The following is an 18,592-nucleotide window of genomic DNA, read 5'->3' on the forward strand; positions in this document are numbered from 1 at the left end:
CTCGCAACATTCTCTCCACCTGCTGGGCTTGCCTCCTTAACGCATCTGCCCCCGATGCAGCAGCCCTCATCTGCTTCTGACAGCTGTAGGGCGATGTAGCTGCACATTGTATAAGGGGTATGCCCTAGCCCTTGTATCACTTTCTTGACTCATTTGACTCACTAGTTAGAGATGGCAGTGAGGTTTTATGACTGGATGCCCTTCCTGATGTCAACCCTCACCATTTATCTGGGCTTGGGACCAGCACCTATTGGGGCTAGCTTTTCATTTCATCTTATGCGGTCCCTTCGGTGGCTGCATAAGACGAAATGAAACAGCAAAATAGGAAAAATTCACCCCTAGACATGGAATACTATAATAGCATTGGGGGAAGGAGCAAGAAGAGAAGAAAGGAAAAAAAGTGGAGGAACCAGTCTAGATAGTCTAGAAATGTGTTTCCTAAACTTCAGATCTCTGTCAACTATCAATCAAATCCCAAACCTCATTTATCTTTTAAAGCATATCACTACCAACCTGGTACACATTTACACTTCAAAGTGTGTAATCTCGCACTCATAAACATTAAAATAATAATCTACCCCTCATCTGTCTAAGCTAGATGTCTGTTTAAATCTTCCTAAAGTGTTACATTAGCATCACTGTGACTTTTCCCAACTTTCAATCATCAATAAAGAACTAAATATCCTCTGTCAAATCATGTTATTAACATTTATAAGATGAGCTGCATATTGCATATACTGAAGATCAAGTAGGCCTATTTGATTGCATATAATATTTTCTGCATCAGCCATTTTTGCAAATTTGTCCCTAACGAGAAGCTTGTTTTCATTTTTTTTGATAGAATTTTCATGTAAAGCAAGTGTATTTGAGCTACTGATTACTTTCATAGAAAACTATCACAAAAGGAATGTTATATTAAAATGAGGTTTCAAGTAATTAAAACACTCTTTTTAAATATTTCTTTTTAAATATTACTTTCATAGAAAACTATCACAAAAGGAATGTTATATTAAAATGAGGTTTCAAATAATTAAAACACTCTTTTTAAATATTTCATCGTCACTTGGAATCATTTCTGGTTTTTGCATATACATGTGCAACGAGGCTATGATTTTTATGGCTGTAACATATCACATGACTTTCAAATGCAACAAGAGAAAACCAGCAGTTTTTTCCTCCTCTTGAATGTTGCAAAAAAAAAAAAAAAAAAAATCCTGCCTGGTTTTTGCAACATTGAACATTTTATTTATAAACTATTGAATGAGAATATTAAAATTATGGCTGCAGGTTTTGTTCTTTCTCCCCCCCCCTTCAATATCACCAGCAGTTGATGAGGAAAATACACATAATTGATATCTAAGTTGCAACTTATCCAGTTCACTCATAGATATAAGATGATCAGTCTGTCAGTTAGATGGCTGTCCAATAGATAACAGGTGTTGTGTATGAGAGCAGTATCAGAAAGAAGAAAGGCTAGAAGTGGGGTTCCACAGGGCTGAGTACTGGTGCTTTGTGTTTAACTTTTATGTCAGTGATACTGTCACTGGATTGCATGGAGATATTCAGTTGCTTAAAAATTTATATGAAGCTTGGGAGGGTTAATAATAATAATACTCCTAATTTTGTGGCCCTTTAGAAGAATTTGGATAAGCTGGAAAGGTAGGTAAATGAAAGGTGATATCAATTTAATGCAGTTAAATGTGAGGACTTAAAATTTGGGATCACTGATGTAAGACTGTATATTTACTTGCAGAGCTATACTGGAAGACGTGGAGACAAGGGATCTTGAAATGATGGTAGATAAAAATGTGATAAGAAATTTGAAAAGATAGAAATAGCAGTGGACATATTATAAAGGTTGTGAAGACAACTCAGAAAATTGTTGCATTACTGAGAAAGATACTGACTAGCAGAGATAAGAGGGTAATAGTTCAAAGTTTAAAGTCCTGATTGGACCATATCTGGTTGACATCTTGTTTGGTTGAGGTGCTTAGATCTGGTTAGTGGGATTTGAAGGAGATTTAACTGTGGAGAGGGTATATCTGAGATGGATAAAAAATGATATTGGAATTGTAGAACATTCATAGTGAGGATAGACTGAGAGCACATAAGGACCAGTCTACAGATAGTCTAGAAATGTGTTTCCTAAACTTCAGACCTCTGTCAACTATCATCTGTAAAATCTGTATGAAATGATGGTAGATGAAAAGAGATGAAGTGATGTTATGATTAATACATTTAAGCTGTTGAGAGGTATTCAGCAGATTGAAGTAGAGTGAGGGAAAGGAACAAAGACAGGAGGCCATTCCTGGAAATTACAAAACAAAGTAATGAGTAAGAGTATAAGAAGAAAGTTTTTTTCATAGAAAGTGGATAGGAGCATGGAATGCATTGCCTGTAAAGATGGCATGAGTGCAGACAGTAAATGATTTTAAAGAATGATTTGATAGACTTTTATGTTGTCTGAGGTGGACCATCCATGGTGAGGCTTATAACTCCATGGAGTGATGGAATAATGATGATAATGCAAACCGTCCAGAAATGCCTCAGGAACCCTGAGCGGGTGGGAGGATGTTGCAGACTGTTAGTTGTAAATCACTACTTTAAGAAAGTACTAATAAAATATCGTGTTGGAATGTCATGATATTTAGTACATCCCCTTTGAAGGTATACACTGGAACACAATGTTGTTGGTAATGATCTGAGGGTGTCATTGGGTATATTGATGTAAGATAAGTGCATTACATTATATGAAATTTATCCTCAACATGCATATTAATACTGCAGTCTGATAGCATTAAATCTCAATATTCAAAATTTGAATATTAATATACGTGAATATGCAAACCATTTGGAAGAGAGCAGTTTTTTGAAAACTTTTTAATCAGTGTTCTTTCTTTTCTTTATATTACAAAGTACTGAACAATATTGTAAAATACTGTTATCAATATAAATTAAAGTTGCCAATAAATTATATTCTTGGTTTAATCCTTTATCCAAGTGTAAGCAAACAAAGTTTTCATGTGAAGTTACTTCACGACTAGGCAACTCGTATATAGAGGCTAATGACTTAACATCACTTACTTTAGTATCCCATAATGCAAGGCACATATCCTTACAGACATGTATAATGTTGTGCATTATGGGAAGAGTCACTACCCAGACTAGTTTCAACCTTTATAGGTCTCAACAGTGGAAGCCAGACTCAGAAGAGATACCAAGGTTGAAGTAATGCAGAAGTCATATATTTCCTATTCAAGTAGTCAGAAGTTATCACACCTTTGACATCTGTCTCGTAAATAAGGTGTGACACCTTTTGGCTACTTGTATATGAATATATGACTTCTGCATTACTTCAACCTTGATATCACTTCTGGGTCTGGTTCCCAATGATGAGATCTCAGTAAAGGTCAAAACCAGTGTGAATTTCAACCTTTATTGATATGTGCTTTGCATTATGATTAAACTCGTATATAGAGGCTAATGACTTCACATCACTTGCCTTACTATATACGAGTTTCCCACTCGTGAAGTGACTTCACATGCAAACTTTGTTTGCTTACACTTGGATAAAGGATTAAATCAAGAATATAATTTCTTAGCATCTTTAATTTATAGTATAATGAAGTGGAAAAATTTTCAGCTGTTATCAGTATTGTCCATTCTTAGTAGCAACAAAGTTTTAAAACATTGCATATAAATTAAATTGAGATTTCTAAAGAATAATTTCTCTGAATTAATGATGCTTTCTTTGTTTTGGTCTTTTCAGGCAATTGGTGGTGTTTTTGCTGCAGTTGTACAGATAATGTGTCTAATGTGGGACATTACCCATATAGATAGTGCTCTTGCTTATTTCTTATGTGCTGATGTTACTTTATTGCTTAGTTTGCTGGCCTTTTATATCACAGTTCATATGGTAATTTTTTTTTCTTGGAATTCATGATGTTTCAGACATTTCCAAAAGGAAGAATCAAAAAGAATTAAAATAATTATAGTAAAATATTTTAATATTTTATAGGGGTTATTAAAAAAGCTATCAAGATATAAAATGTTTAGATAATTATTGCCTTTTTAAAGATAATTATCTAAATAATTATTAGATAATTATATAATAATTAATAAATAATAATTAATTATTAGGTAATTATTTAGATAATTACTTCATAATCACTTTTGAGATTAGTTTATCACAAATACTGTTTTTATCTTAATTTCCTGATCCTTAGAGAATTAAAAGACTTGTTAATCAAAGATCAATAATTGCAACTATATGAGTGAGAATGATGAGTGCATATACTGCACTCGTCATTCTTTCCAGCAAAGATTTAGGTGCTTGGGTCCTCTACTTAACAGTCGACAAATAACAAACAGTAATCATAATGAAAATAAATCGATTGAAAACCTTCTTTTCTTCTGTTGCTATGGTGATGAAAGAGAGAAATATATAATCAGTTTTTTATAGTATATAAGGGGGTGGAAAGTTCTGATAAACAACACCTAGAACAAAAATGATATTCAAGCAACTGATATAACCACCTATTATGTTCTTTCTTGTGTTCTTCATAGCAGAGTTATGAAGGTATCTGTGAATGTTCTTTCTTGTGGTTATATTAGATGGTTTAATATCATTTTTGTTCTACGTGTTTATCAGAACTTTTCAGACCCTACTCATAATTATAGTTCTATAAAAGAAAATACTATATTTTTTGTAGTTGTTAGTGATTCACATTTTGTTGTATTTAGGCCATGATAAACATGTGAAATCTTGTTATATCTGGAGGTACATTTCACAAGATTAACATTTTTTTGTATTAAAAAAAAATCTTACACCTTCACTCATGCTTACTTATTCAGAGTATTCTAGAGATAAGGTTGATTTGCACTTCTTTTTAGTTTTTCAAATCATCATCTATGTTAGCATTTCAGTTATGATAAAAAAGAAAAAAAAAAGATTAACCATGAAAAAGCACTAAAAACAATTAACAATTCATTCATCAACAAAACAAAATTTAAAAAAAAACATTCAACAAAACCACTTCAATAATCTGAACAGACCTACTGAATTATGCAGTGTAGCCATTGTAAAACTTTAGTATATGAGCATTTCTGGGTGAATATTATCTGTCTCAGCAACCTTTTCTCATTTCAGATTTATTTTATTATTTCGTGATACCTCCAAGGAGTCTGGAGACTCATTGAGGGAGACACCTACTCTACAGCCCTCTGTCTCCGCCACTCCATTCACCAACTATACTGAAGCTCTACCACCATCATCATCTACGTCAATGCCATCTATTGGCCACCACCACCAACACTACTATTTTTTTTGTCTGTCAATTGCATGTGTTCTGAGGGGCCAATTTGTCTGTATGTAGGACGAAAAACCCAAGTTTCCAGGAGAAAAATCCCTGCTACCTCCATATGAGATTGGCTAACTCACCTTCAATTGAAAAAATCCATATAAGGATTCCTTCCATCATGACAGGAACAGAACTTAGGCGTTTTCCAATCGAAGGGTGCAATGTACGCTGGTTGTTCTTCCAATTGCACTGTGGAAGTGCTGTTTGTAATTTGGCTTTTTGTAATGACATTTTTTACTTCAAGCTTAAGTCAGTATACTTGATTGCATCCTCTTGAATATTTTCTGCCACCAGTCTGTCACTGCCTATCTCATTTAACAATCTTTCAAAGTAATTAATTACTTCATTCAGTTTTGAATGAATTACTTCATTCAAAACTGAAGATAAAGAATATCTTTCCTTCAGTTTTTATGCCATCTTTATTTTCATCTTTGTTATCTCTGATTCCTTTTGTAGTAATCTTTCCACTTGTGTAAAGCTTCTTCGATAGCCTTTAGAACATTTGGTCACTTTCGTGATATTTATCTTCTGTATCTTTCCTAACCTAAAGTCATCATAGGAATTTTTAGGCTACTTTTGTAGATAAATTAACTTTCCTACCTTTTCCTCTATGGTCTAGGGTAGTGGTGTTCAACCTTTTTTACTACGCTACTTTTCTATAAAACGTTATTCGGCGATCTACTCTCTTATATAGATCACGTTCCCCCAACCTGATATCTGATTACCACAAATAAACAACTAAAAAAAATACACAACTAAAAATTTTATTTGCGTATTTAAAAATTTATTTATCACTTTTAATTATTTTAATACAACAAAAAAATATATTGGAATAAAATATTTATTTCTCTATTTTAGAAAACCAATGTTAGAAAAAACAACAGATTGATTACAAACTCACAAGTTACAGGAAATGCTGGTTGATTAAAAAAAAAAAGTTAATGTGAAATTTTTGGCATTGTTTGGACCTCACAATATTTTCATAGTCAAGTTGATATGAAGAAGATTACAAACTCACAAGTTACAGGAAATGCTGGTTGATTAAAAAAAAAAAAAGTTAATGTGAAATTTTTGGCATTGTTTGGACCTCGCAATATTTTCATAGTCAAGTTGATATGAAGAAGTGGCCAATCGCAGACAATCATCCCAATGATCATTTGTAATTTGGTTTCTTAATTGATTTTTTATGACGTTCATATTTGAAAAAGTGGATTCTGACAAGTATGTCGATCCAAACCACGACAGAATTTTTCACGCAATATCAGTTAATATTGGAAATTTTTCATGTGCATACTTCCAAATGACTTCATTGTTTATGGATTTTAAATATAAACTATTCTGAATGTTTATTATCTCAAGTTCTACTTCAACTTGGTTTATATCAAACAGCTCACTAATTTTAATTGAAATTTCTGTGATGTTCAAGTTTTTTTGAAATGGATTATTGATAAAAGATACAATCATTTCAGTTTTATTAAAATCTTTAAATCTTGAATTTATTTCTTCCTCAACTAATTCTATTTCACGAATAAATTCTTTTAAATCATAGTGAAGCATTTCTTGATTTTGTTCAAAAAATTTTAATAAATATGGGAGATGTCTAAATTTGTGGTCATTTATATTTTTCTTTAATAAAAGTAAGTATTGTTGGAAAGTTTTTATTGAACTTAACATCTCAATTAAATTTTTATCTCTACCTTGTAACTCTAAATTTAAATTGCTTAATTTCGTACAGAAATCTACTAAAAATGATAAGTGTAATAACCATCTTTTATCACTCAACTGTGGATAAATACTCCTTTTTCATCAAGAAAAATTTTTATATCGTTAATTAATACAAGAAATCTTTCTAAAAATTGACTTCTGCTTGTACAACAGAAGTTCCCTATCATCATCTGCCTGTAATTTAAATAACCACCATTGCAGGGCTTTTCCTCGAACAGAATTTACAATTTTAAATGTAATATCCAAAACATCTTTTGTGTTTAATCATTTACTACACAGTACTTGTTGGTGAATAATACAGTGGTACTTTAAAAAATCTGGATATTTGTCATCGTTTTTACATAATGACATGAAGCCTGATTTATTACCTATCATTGAAGGAGCACCATCAGTGGTGTTACGTCCCTTGGCTCTTCTGGTTTTCCTTTTTTTTCTTTTTCGTTATTTTGTTTTCTTATAATCCCCTAATTCAGTTTCTTATCTCAAAAAGTTATGTGTACCTGAAATTAGTTATTATTATTATTATTATTGTTCCGGGAAACTCCAAGGAGTCGACAGACTCATCGAGGGAGGCCCTAACATCATGTCAAGAACAACTATTCAACATTCACACAGTATCTATCATACCTTGCCTTGAACTCATTCACGGTCGTAGCACCCACAACAGACTCTGGAAGCTTATTCCACTCATTTACCACTCTCCAAGTAAAGAACCTAGCTCTAACACCCTTGTCAACCACGCTCTTGCCCAGCTTCCATGCATGGCCCCTAGTTCCTGACAAATTATTTTCGGATCGAATGTGCCAGCCAGAAACCAGTTTCTGATACTAAGACTTAAGCTATTAATTATATCAACAATTTAATTGAGGTTAGAGATCACTTGGTATGCAGTCGTGGCTCCCTTTTTCCCTTTTTCCTCTTTATACAATGTCCCCTACTTATACAGGTCCAAACTTTTCTAAGCAGTAGTTCAGTCTCAGACACAAGAACTCACAAGTTTTAGTTTAAAAGAATACATTTATTTGAACAAAAGATATTTACACGAAAATCATATCTCAATAATATAAGGATAAACTCATGCATGGATCTTCATACTACTGTAATAAATCACTCAAATATCCTAAATGTTAAAATCTCCCTTATATATCTCTTATCACACAGGCTTATCTAATTTCATGTCGAGCATTAATTAATCATCCTTATTCTTGTATCTCACTTTAGGATTAAGTGATGCTCTCATGGTTATGCAATTCTTAAATATTATCACCTTAGCAAAATGTACATGATATATTTACTCCATTAACAGTCACTGTTTTAGTTAGAGGACTAAACTCTTCCCTGTAAAACTTATATAAGTTGTAGGCTCTCTGTAAGGAACAGAGCCTTCACACGCTATCACATATACCGAATCATTTAATAACTGTTCTGCTATAATGTCTCTCTTACACAAGAGATTAAACTAACATAGGAAGGTCTTATCACAGACGATTAGTCCAAACGGATCACTTAGATGGCTTGAGCAGGGCTATGCTCAAAGTTCTCTCTCCTTTTGTTTCCTCTCTTTCTATATGACTTGTTATATATAAAATAAAAGTTCTGCACCTTACCGGCTATTTCCTTAGTGAAGTTGGTTCCTTAACTTTAGTCGCGGGTTTTCTTTGGACGCGGCAAGGGTCTCTTGTCACTCCGCTGTCTGTTGCTTTCTTCTCTCCTCGAAGGATCTCCTTCGCCGTCCTCACATTGGTAGCAGATTTACCAATGGCTCTGTCTGCTGGTCTCCCGATGTTCTGTTGGATATCTTGTGCATATCGGATCCCACAGCAAGCTTCCTCAGCCTTCACGGCCTTGGGGTGAAAGTAAAGGGGGAACTCATCATTGGCCTATGAAAAATGGCGGGGTCAGAGCGCCCAAGTAGAAAAGAGAAAGGACGGAAGGAAAGTGACAGAGAGGTTGAGGTGGGGAAGTGGGGGGGAATGGGAAAGAGGAAATAGGATGGGAAGGGCAAGTGGGGAGTAGGAAAAGGAAGTGTAGGCCTCAGCTCATATCTCATATCTTGCTAGTTCCACGCTATCAGATAACTTTTCACCCCAGGCCTCCTGGCTTACAAGATCGAAAGGACCACTGAGGTAGCCAGTGCCCAGGTGACCCGCCCTTTCAGGGCAGCCTGCCTCGTGTAGGCCTGCGCTACCTGGGTTTTTCCTCCGAACTACCTCCGTGGGAGACCAGGGAACAAAACAGACCTCGGGGGGGGGGGGGGCAGAGACCAAGGAAATGACTAGAAGTGGAGCTGCTGCTGCAGATGGAGATCTTAAAGCAGCAGCAGCAGACAGAACTTGATGGTGTTATTTCTGACATTACACAGGATTGGGGGTGAACAACCCCTGCTCTTAAATGTGGTGTCACCCAGAGCCTCTTTTTCAAGATGTAGAAACCTCCTTAAGGAACCATAGAACTTGTAGAAAACGATCCGAGAGAGATCCAACAGATTCAGAGGATTAGTAGGATTAGAAAATTTCTTTCTTACCTTCCAGATGTGGTATTTGAGCTCATTAATTATAAATACCACTAACTTTTGCTTGTTGTTAGCTGGGGGAGCAAACTGCAGGAAGATGGCTTGCTTCTGCAGCAGGAGGGGGATGCGGAGCACGTCGCTTAGCCTCCTCCAGACGAAGATGGAAATGGAACACCGGTAGAAGGCATGCTCTACGGTGTCCAGGCTCCTGCAGAAGTCACAAAAGGGGTTCCGGGTGTTGTGGAACTGCCAGATGTTGATGTTGACTGGAAGATGTCCATACGCAATCCTCCATGCCAGGTCCTTTCTCGACAGGTAGCCTCGATGTTTGGAGAGGTGGCCGAAGAGGATCTCGTTGTTGTTGATCCCCAGATCTGGAACATCGGTACAAAGGATGTTGAAGAAATGTTCGTACCATGTGTAGCTGTTCCGGATCCTGGTGATGTTCACACCCGATGAGCGGAGTTGTTGCATAAGCTAGCACAGTCTGTTGTAATCTTCTGGAACAATGTCCGCCTTGGGGCCTTAGTGGACTGGAATCCCAAAAAAGGAGAAGCTTGAAACCTAAGAAATACCGCACAGGATAGCTGCAGGGATGTGTGGTCTGCAGTACCCTGTTAGATGAAAAGCAGTATTGCTTAGGTATCTGATGTTAAGGGAGGGGAGGCCGAAGCCACCCACCCCCAGCTTCTCTGGAAGTTGAAGGATCTTAATGTTCTGGGGCTTCCTGTAAAGCCAGATTTCCTGATCCTTGCTGATGTTGATAATGTTCAGAACTTGCTGAAGCGCAGGGCATATGATGGTTTTGATGACAGAGGCCCTGGAGGAGAGTGACAGCTGTCCATTTTTCCAGTCCTTGAGTTTCTCAACGGTGTTGTTGTCGAGATGTTCTATGTTGAGCATGGGGCTGTTCTTCAAATGGGACCCCCCAAGATGGTGAGGGGTGGGCAGTAGGGACGAGACCTGCAGGGATGTTGTTTAAGTCCCAGACTCCATACATCTTGATCTTGGTTTTGTCGGGGTTGGATGTTAGCCCCGACACTTTAAACTTCTCTAAGATGTTAAAGAAGTTTAGTATGGAGTCATTGTCCCTAAGAGTGCCCACCACGTCATCCACGTAGGCAATTACCTTGGAATCATCTGTGGTGAGAGGAAGTGGAATTCCTCTAACTGCATGAGAGTTGTTGACAGCCCGCAGGAACGGTTCAAGGGCTAGTGAAAAGAGCAGCGGATTAAAGGGACACCCTTGTTTGACCCCTTTCTGGATGGTAATCGGGTCAGATAGGTGTCTGTTAATGAGGAGGCGAGTGGAGCTGTTATTGTAGTCTCCTCTGATGATATTGAGGAGTCCACTGCTGACCCTGACTTTCTCCAAGATGTTGAAGAGAAAGGAATGCCGGATGCTGTTGAACACTCAGTTGAGATCAGTAGTCAACAATGCCATAAAGTAGTTCTTAATGTTAACCAGATGTAGGACTTCTCTGATGAGGATGAGATTGAACTCCATCGATCGACCAGGAACACCATACACTTGTGTTCTTTTGATAACGTACCTCATCCCGATTTTCAGTCTGTTGTTGAGAACATGGGCGAGGATCTTATAGTTCATGTTCGACAGACTGAGGGGGCACCAGTTCTTGATGTTGGAAAGGGAACCTGTTGGTCTTCGGGATGAAGATGGTATGGCATTCCAGAAATTCCCATGGCATGTTTCCGGTGGTGGTGGTAAGGAGAATGTTGTAGATTGCCATGAGAATGGGGAGGATGTGGTCCCAGGCCTCTTGGTAGAGTTCCGTGCTTAATCCATCTGGCCCAGGCACTTTCTTTGTATGGCATTGCTCAAAGGCTGATGTTATTTCGACCACTGTAAAAGGTGCATCCAACCCTGCCTGGATGTGTGCAGGGAAGGGGTCAACATTCCAGCAGGAGTAATCCTGGGGGGGGGGCACTGTTGTCTTGATAGAGTTGACTGTAGTACCCCCAGAAGACGTTCATGATGTTAGGTGTTGTGGTGTGGTCACACCCACCTTCATTGATGGTAGTAATGGTTTGCTCCTGCCGGAAGTTGACGTATCGCCTGTTGTAAAACACGGCCGATTGCCTGTCTTCCGAGTGGAGGTGGAGATGGATCTTAATGTTCTTTTCTTCCACCTGCTTTTGTTTCTCCAATTCAATGTCGAGATTAATGTCACGGATGGCGTTGTGACATGGAAAGCCTTGGTGTTGGCTGGCCATGAACCAGCTCCTCTCCTTGTAAAGATCCTGGAGCTGAGCTCTTCTGAGGAAGGCATGTTCCTGGCCCCATGTTTTCATGCTGTTTTTGATGTTAATTTTCAGTCGTGCCCAGGCATCCCAGTCCCAGCCAGCGGTGCTCCAGGTGGAGCACAGTTGATTAAGCTTGGCCGAGAACAGGGACGGGAAGTCTGGTGGTAACTTCCAGGGGCCCGGACCAACATCTACAGCTTTCTAAGGGATGATACCTGAGCACAACTAATTTGTGGTCCGAGATGGTAGAATAAATTAGAACGTGCCTTATTGCTTCGGCCCTGGAGACAAGGGATGGTGACAAGTAGAAGCGGCCGAGCCGTGTGCCGATACCTTGGCCTGTCCAAGTGTAATCCCGATGGTAGGGGTTGTGAGCCCTCCAGATATCTGTCAACTGGAGATTCCTCAGGTGAATTTCCAAATCCCTGTGTTTGGATTACCCCCTACTTTATCATAGGCCGGGTTCGCCACACAGTTAAAGTCTCCCATCAGGATGACATGATGGGCGCCATATAGGTAGTTGTGTAACGACTGGAAGAATCTTGGCCTAGATGGTCGGTCTGCCGGGGCGTAGATGTTAATGTACCTGGTGGTACAGTCCCGGTACTTCCAGTCGATGGCAAGGACTCTCCCTTCTGTGTCCCTCTGGATGTTATGGAAGGCTCCAAGGAGGGGGGGCTAGCATAAGTACCCCGACCCTGGCGCTGTTTCTGTTGCCGAAGCTCCAAAATGATGTTACGGGGTACTTATGGCTTAGTTCCTGCATGTCCCTATAATGGAAAAAGTGGGTTTCCTGCAGGAACAAAAGCCGGATGTTAAATGCTAGCATGAGCTTCCACACCTCTTCTTGCTTAGATGGTGAGCGGAGCCCTCTGGTGTTGAGGGAGGCAACACAGAAAGGGGGGTGGCAGCATTATGGTGTAGTTAGATCTGGCCTAAGTCTTCAATACGTAATTTCCTTACGTACTTAGTGAGATCTTCGATCTATAGGGGGAGGTAGAATATACTGCATCCTGCAGACTGGCTTCCAACCTTGTACATGAGCTCGAGAGAACCTCGAACTCGTGCTGTGTGTTTATGATTTTGAAGCTGACGATCTTATTGTCTTTCACTTCATAGTCATACAAGTTGAACTGGGAGCTGGTGAGTTTTTGTATTTTCGAGTTGACACTGTGTCTGTGGTGAGAGGAGGTTTCCACTTCCATCTCGGACTCTGATGTTGTTGAGTCCAGACCTCCCTTGGGGTGACTTCGTTGATGTTTTTTCTCCAGCTTTGGGGAAGCCACCTCTTTTCTTTTCTTAGGGAGGTCTTTGGGGGTGGAGGATGTTCTTCCCCCTCTCTGGTGTTCAACTCTTCTGCAGGGGAGGTCAGTGCAGCGTCCACAGAAGAAGCTTCCTCAGATGTTGTTGAGGGGGAGAATAGCTGGTTTGCTATCCATAGCTTCCTCTGTATTACCCTCGGCTATATGTTCTTGTTCCGTGGTGGTGGTGGAACGGTGGAAGTGGCCGAGGGGGGGGGGGGACTGATTCCTCAGCAGATGTTGTTGCTGGGGGGGGAAACAGTCTCTTCTGCTGGTGTTGTTGCAGTTGGACACTTCTTAATTTTTCCCAGAATGGTTTGGGAAAATTTCTTCTCCCCGCTGGTGTTGGGGAGTACTGGAAATTCATCGGCATCTTTTGCAGGCTGCGGATTCAATGGCTCGATCGGCGCCCCTGCCCTCTCTGCAAATGTGCGCAGAGAGCACGATATTATTTTGTGCTCTGTGCTGGAGCACTTTTGGTAGGGGTGCGGGCACTGGTTGGAGATGTGCCTGAAGCCAACACAGTTAAAACACTTGGCTCGGGGGCAGTCACTACCCAGATGTTCCACCAAGCCACATGACAGACACTGTCTTTGCACTCCGGGATAGTTCACCATTACACGCAACGTGCCGATGGTAACAAGGTTTGGCACAGGCTGTCGCATGTCCATGGTGAAGGTGACTTCACTGGAGAACCAGATGGGGTCTTCCTGGGAGACACTCTTTTTGATGTTACTTACTTTTCCCCACTTGCTGAAAACTTGCATGAGCACGTCGTCTCCACGGGGATATTCCACGGGGAAGTGGCTGATCTTAATTTGGTGCTCTTGCGACCCCACCATGGTAGTGGTCACCTGCTTCCCTTGGACTTGGAAGCCCTCCATGAGTTTATCTCTCGTCGTCACATTTTTTACTACAAACAGAAATCTACCTCCTCCATAGGTGGTAAAGGAAAAGATATTCTGAACTCCTACTAGCTCCTTAAGGACTTTGGTTAGCACTCTGGGGTCCTCTAACCCTGGAATCTCCACTCCTAAGGTCCAGGTCCTGAGGGGGGGGGGGGGAATCACTCTGCTCGTTTCTGATCTTTGCATAAGAAAAGAAAAAAAAGAATTAAGAATCTTGCAACCCTATTCCCATAGTGCATTTAAAATGCACTACCAGCAGGTTACGGTTAGTAACAATAAACAAAAGGTTAGTAAATGGAACAAATATTAGTTATAATATAAATGCAATAAACTGTCGTGCACACGGAGAAGAAAAAATTTCGCGCCTTCGAACTGGAGCACAGAAAAATGCAGAAACACGAGAGAGCGTTTAAAGTGCGCACAGCTCCTTATATTTCATCTGCGAGCGCCCTCTCTCATTACTTTTGTCACCTACTTAACTATTGCTGATTCATCAGGTATTGATGATGTGACATTCTTTTCTCCACGCCTCTCTCAGCGAAACTGTTACGGTTGAGGTTACCGGATGGCTATACGGTTTTTCTGCTGTATCACTGTGGACTCTTACGTAGTGATTTGACCTTCCGTTGATTGGATGACATGATTCTTATTTCTTTAACATAATTTTCCCATACTGGGTATGCTTTTAGAATACAATTTGGACTATTTTATAACAATCTTACTAATTAAAATTGATATACCCTCTTCGATTACAATTCATTTATTATTTCTTTACCCCTGCTCTCGAGAGTATAAGCATGTTTTTATCATGTCAATTTCTTCTCATGTTGGGTCTGAAATAAATGGCTGACTGATAGTGGGCTGGTTATTTCCGACACAACAGTAGTAATAGACACAAGTTTAAAAAGCAGAAGTTTGTGTTGTTTCATAAATTCATCGAATGCCAAAAAAAGTCTTCTCCCCTAGTCCTTCCCAATAATGGTACAATTTTGAAAAGTTCTTTACTTGAATAATTTTGAAATACACCATGCAAATAAATACCATTAACTGAGCAATATCAGTGAAGTTGTTTGATTCATCAAATTGTAATGGAAACACAACACACTGGTGAATGTCTGACATTAACTGAGTATTCAGATCGGCACTTAAAATTTCAACTCTTCTCATAACCATTGTTCTGGAAAGTTGTAAATCTTTAATATTCAAAACGATTTTATTTTTATTTTTAAAATCAGAAAATAAAGATTCTGCTGCTGCAATAAATGATTCTTTTATTAACTCTCCATCAGTAAAAGGCTTTTTTGCTTTTGCTAATAAATGACACACTTTTAAAGATGCAATAGTGACTGATATTGGTTTATTTATTACTTTTGAAATCATATTTTGTTGTCCAGAAAGTCCTGCCTTTAAATTTATAATTTTTGATTTACGTATTTCGGAATTTTTGGGAAAATCTGCATCACATTTTGCATGTAGCGATCGAAAATGTCTCTCAATATTACCTTTTTTTGAAATTACTACAGATGAATTACAAATCAAACAACAACACTTTCCATTTACCATTGTAAAGAAAAAATCTGTTTCCCGTGCCTTGTGAAAATGATACGTCTTTGATTTCTTTGATACACTCATGATTATCCTCAAATTAAACAAAACGCATACGGTGTGCTTTTGTTATACATCTACTTTTGCTATCCAGTCATTACTGCGACATTGTAAACTTTTATTATTATTTAACTTTGTATACTTGTAATTTCTATTAATTACTTGTGATGTCTTTTACCATATACTTTATTCTCTGTTGTTATTATTATTATTATTATTATTATTATTATTTCAGGCAACTCCAAGGAGTTGACAGACTCATCGGGGGAGGCCCTAACATCATGTCAAGAACAACTCTTCAACATTCACACAGTATCTATCATAGCTCGCCTTGAACTCATTCACGGTCATGGTCATAGCACCCACAACAGACTCTGGAAGCTTATTCCACTCATTCACCACTCTCCAAGTAAAAAACCTAGCTCTAACACCCCTGCTAATCACATTCTTGCCCAACTTCCATGTATGGCCCCCCCCCCCAGTCCTCCCGCCACCAGTCCTATTCTCAAAAATATCTTCTGGATTAATCTTATAGAAACCCTTCAGTAATTAGAATGTCTCGATCATATCACCCCCTTTTCCGCCTATCAACCAATTTTTGCAACCCACAAATCTTCAACCTATTCTTATAAGGTTCATTCCACAGACCTGCTATCATCTTGGTCACTCGTCTCTGGATCCTCTCCACCTCCTCCCCATCAAGAAGAAACCCTGGCACCCATATTTGGGCACATTAGTCTAGATGGGGTCTTATCAAGGCTCGATATAGTGGAACAATAACTTGTTTGTCTCTGCTTGTTAAAGTATTTTTCAGCAACCAAATGAGCTGATTTAGCCACTTTTGCAATGTGCCCTCTAAACTTCAACTCCCTATCCACCAACACTCCCAAATCCCTGTCCTCATTAATCTCCTAGAGTACGGTTCCACCAATGTGATATACTGCTGCTAATCTTTTCACTCCAAAATGCATAACCTTACACTTTGCCACATTAAATTGACATCCATTTTCCTTAGCCCAGTCCTCCAAACTATCCAATTCATCCTGCAAAATTTTGACATCCTGTGCACTCACAATTGCTCTACCCAACTTTGCATCATCAGCAAACAAGTGAACACTTCCTCTCATATCCTTTCCTATATCGTTAATGAACAAATTGAACAGCAGTGGTCCAAGAACAGAACCCTGCAACACACCACTAGTCACAAGCCATCTTTTGGACTCCACTCCTGAATAAACCACTCTCTGGTATCTCTCCATCAACCACCCTACTATCCATCTCACCAACCCTATATCCATCCCCATCTGCTCCAGTTTACTGATTAGAGTTCTATGCGGTATCCTGTCAAAGGCCTTGGCAAGGTCCTGTAGAATCACTGTAAACCCATTACCCTTATCCAGTTTAGCACTCACTGTGTTATAAAACGTGAGCAAGTTACTGATCTACCCTTCACAAAACCATGTTGTCCCCCATACATTATCCCATTTTCATCTATCCAATCCTGTATTCTTCTCTTGACTAATTTCTTCAAGACCTTGACAATGATTCCTGATATGCTAATTGGTCGGTAATTTACAACAGCAGTCTTGGAATCTTCTTTATGCAGTGGGACTAGTTTCCCCTCTTTCCACCCCCTCAGGATTAACCCAGACCCGAGACTCAAATTAAACAAAATGGTCAAGGGTACCGACAATTCTTTAGCCGCTTCACATACAACACAAGCTGGTATACCATCCAATCCCACAGATGTATTGATATTGAGGTTTTGCAATAGACTACTCACCTCCACTTCATTCACCACAATTCCAGTATAATCTATTGGTTCATTCATTTCTGCAATGTCACCACCTGGAAGATATATTCTTGCAAAGTGCTCGCTCAGTAATTCAACTATATCAACTGATTCGGTTACCTACCTACCATCGGCATTCTTTAAAATCATTCTGCCATATACATTTTTTCTTTTACTTGCAACATATCGAAAAAAACTGTTTAGGATTCTCTTTAGCCTGCATAGCCAATGTTCTTTCGTAATCCTTTTTTGCTTTTCTTACCACACTCTTTACCCTTCTGGCCTAGGCTTTATACTGTTCATGTGCCTGCCGGTCACCTTTCTCCTTAAATTCCCTCCATAGTTGTTTCCTTTTTTGCAGCTCAAGCTTAATGGTGTTATTCATCCATTTAACTCCTACTTGATTTATTATTTGGACTCTAGGTATACAGTCAGCCATTGATTCATACAAACACTTCTTAACCGCCTCGCATGCACTATCAACTTCTGGTCCTTGCAGTTGTACATGCCATGGCACTGAACCAATCAATCTCCTAAGCTTATCATACTTACCAGCCCGATAATTCCACATGTACCCTGTCTTAATTGCAAATTCCACACCTTTAGCCACCTCCCAAGTCAAGTCCCTATGATCACCCTCACCAACTGGTGGCAACGTGGTCATATTCGTTACAGCCAAATTCTCAGATGCAATTACCAGGTCAAGCACTCTCTGACCTCTAGTATTTGCCATTACATGCTGTCGCAGATTGTTATCCATTAATAACTGCATAAAATCCAATTCCTTCCTCCCATGTGTCCTCTCCTCCTTCCAATCAATGTTACCATAGTTGAAATCTCCCATAATAATTACCCTCCTTCCACTCATTTCTTCTATTTGCTTATGCATACTATCTCCACCATCTATTCCATCACCTGGTCTATAGCAGCACTCAACTGTATATTTTGTTCTGCTAGTTTCAATCTCACCCCAAATAGCCTCAAATGTGCTCTTTTCTCTATCCTGCAGTTCCACTTCTATTCTTCTTGGCTGTAGCTCATCAGCTATCATCAATAACACCCCCCCCCCCCCGTTTTATTCTCCTTGTCACTCCTGAACACACCATACCCCTCGCATTCAATCC

At 39.1% G+C, this 18,592-nt stretch overlaps 1 protein-coding gene across 1 annotated transcript in view; it reads left to right on the plus strand.

The window, feature by feature from the left end:
• Window positions 1–18,592, plus strand: part of LOC150097392 (equilibrative nucleoside transporter 3-like) — a 234,354-nt gene that overhangs the window by 139,733 nt on the left and 76,029 nt on the right. Inside the window, exon 8 of the mRNA XM_090407415.1 lies at window positions 3,770–3,916. Within this exon, the coding sequence (XP_090263541.1) occupies window positions 3,770–3,916 (147 nt within the window). The remainder of the gene's footprint in view (window positions 1–3,769; window positions 3,917–18,592) is intronic.

The sequence above is a fragment of the Typopeltis vanoorti genome, chromosome 17 (assembly GCF_054136105.1).
Source record: "Typopeltis vanoorti isolate ZY-2024b chromosome 17, IOZ_Tvanoo_1.0, whole genome shotgun sequence".
Classification (NCBI taxonomy): domain Eukaryota; kingdom Metazoa; phylum Arthropoda; class Arachnida; order Uropygi; family Thelyphonidae; genus Typopeltis; species Typopeltis vanoorti.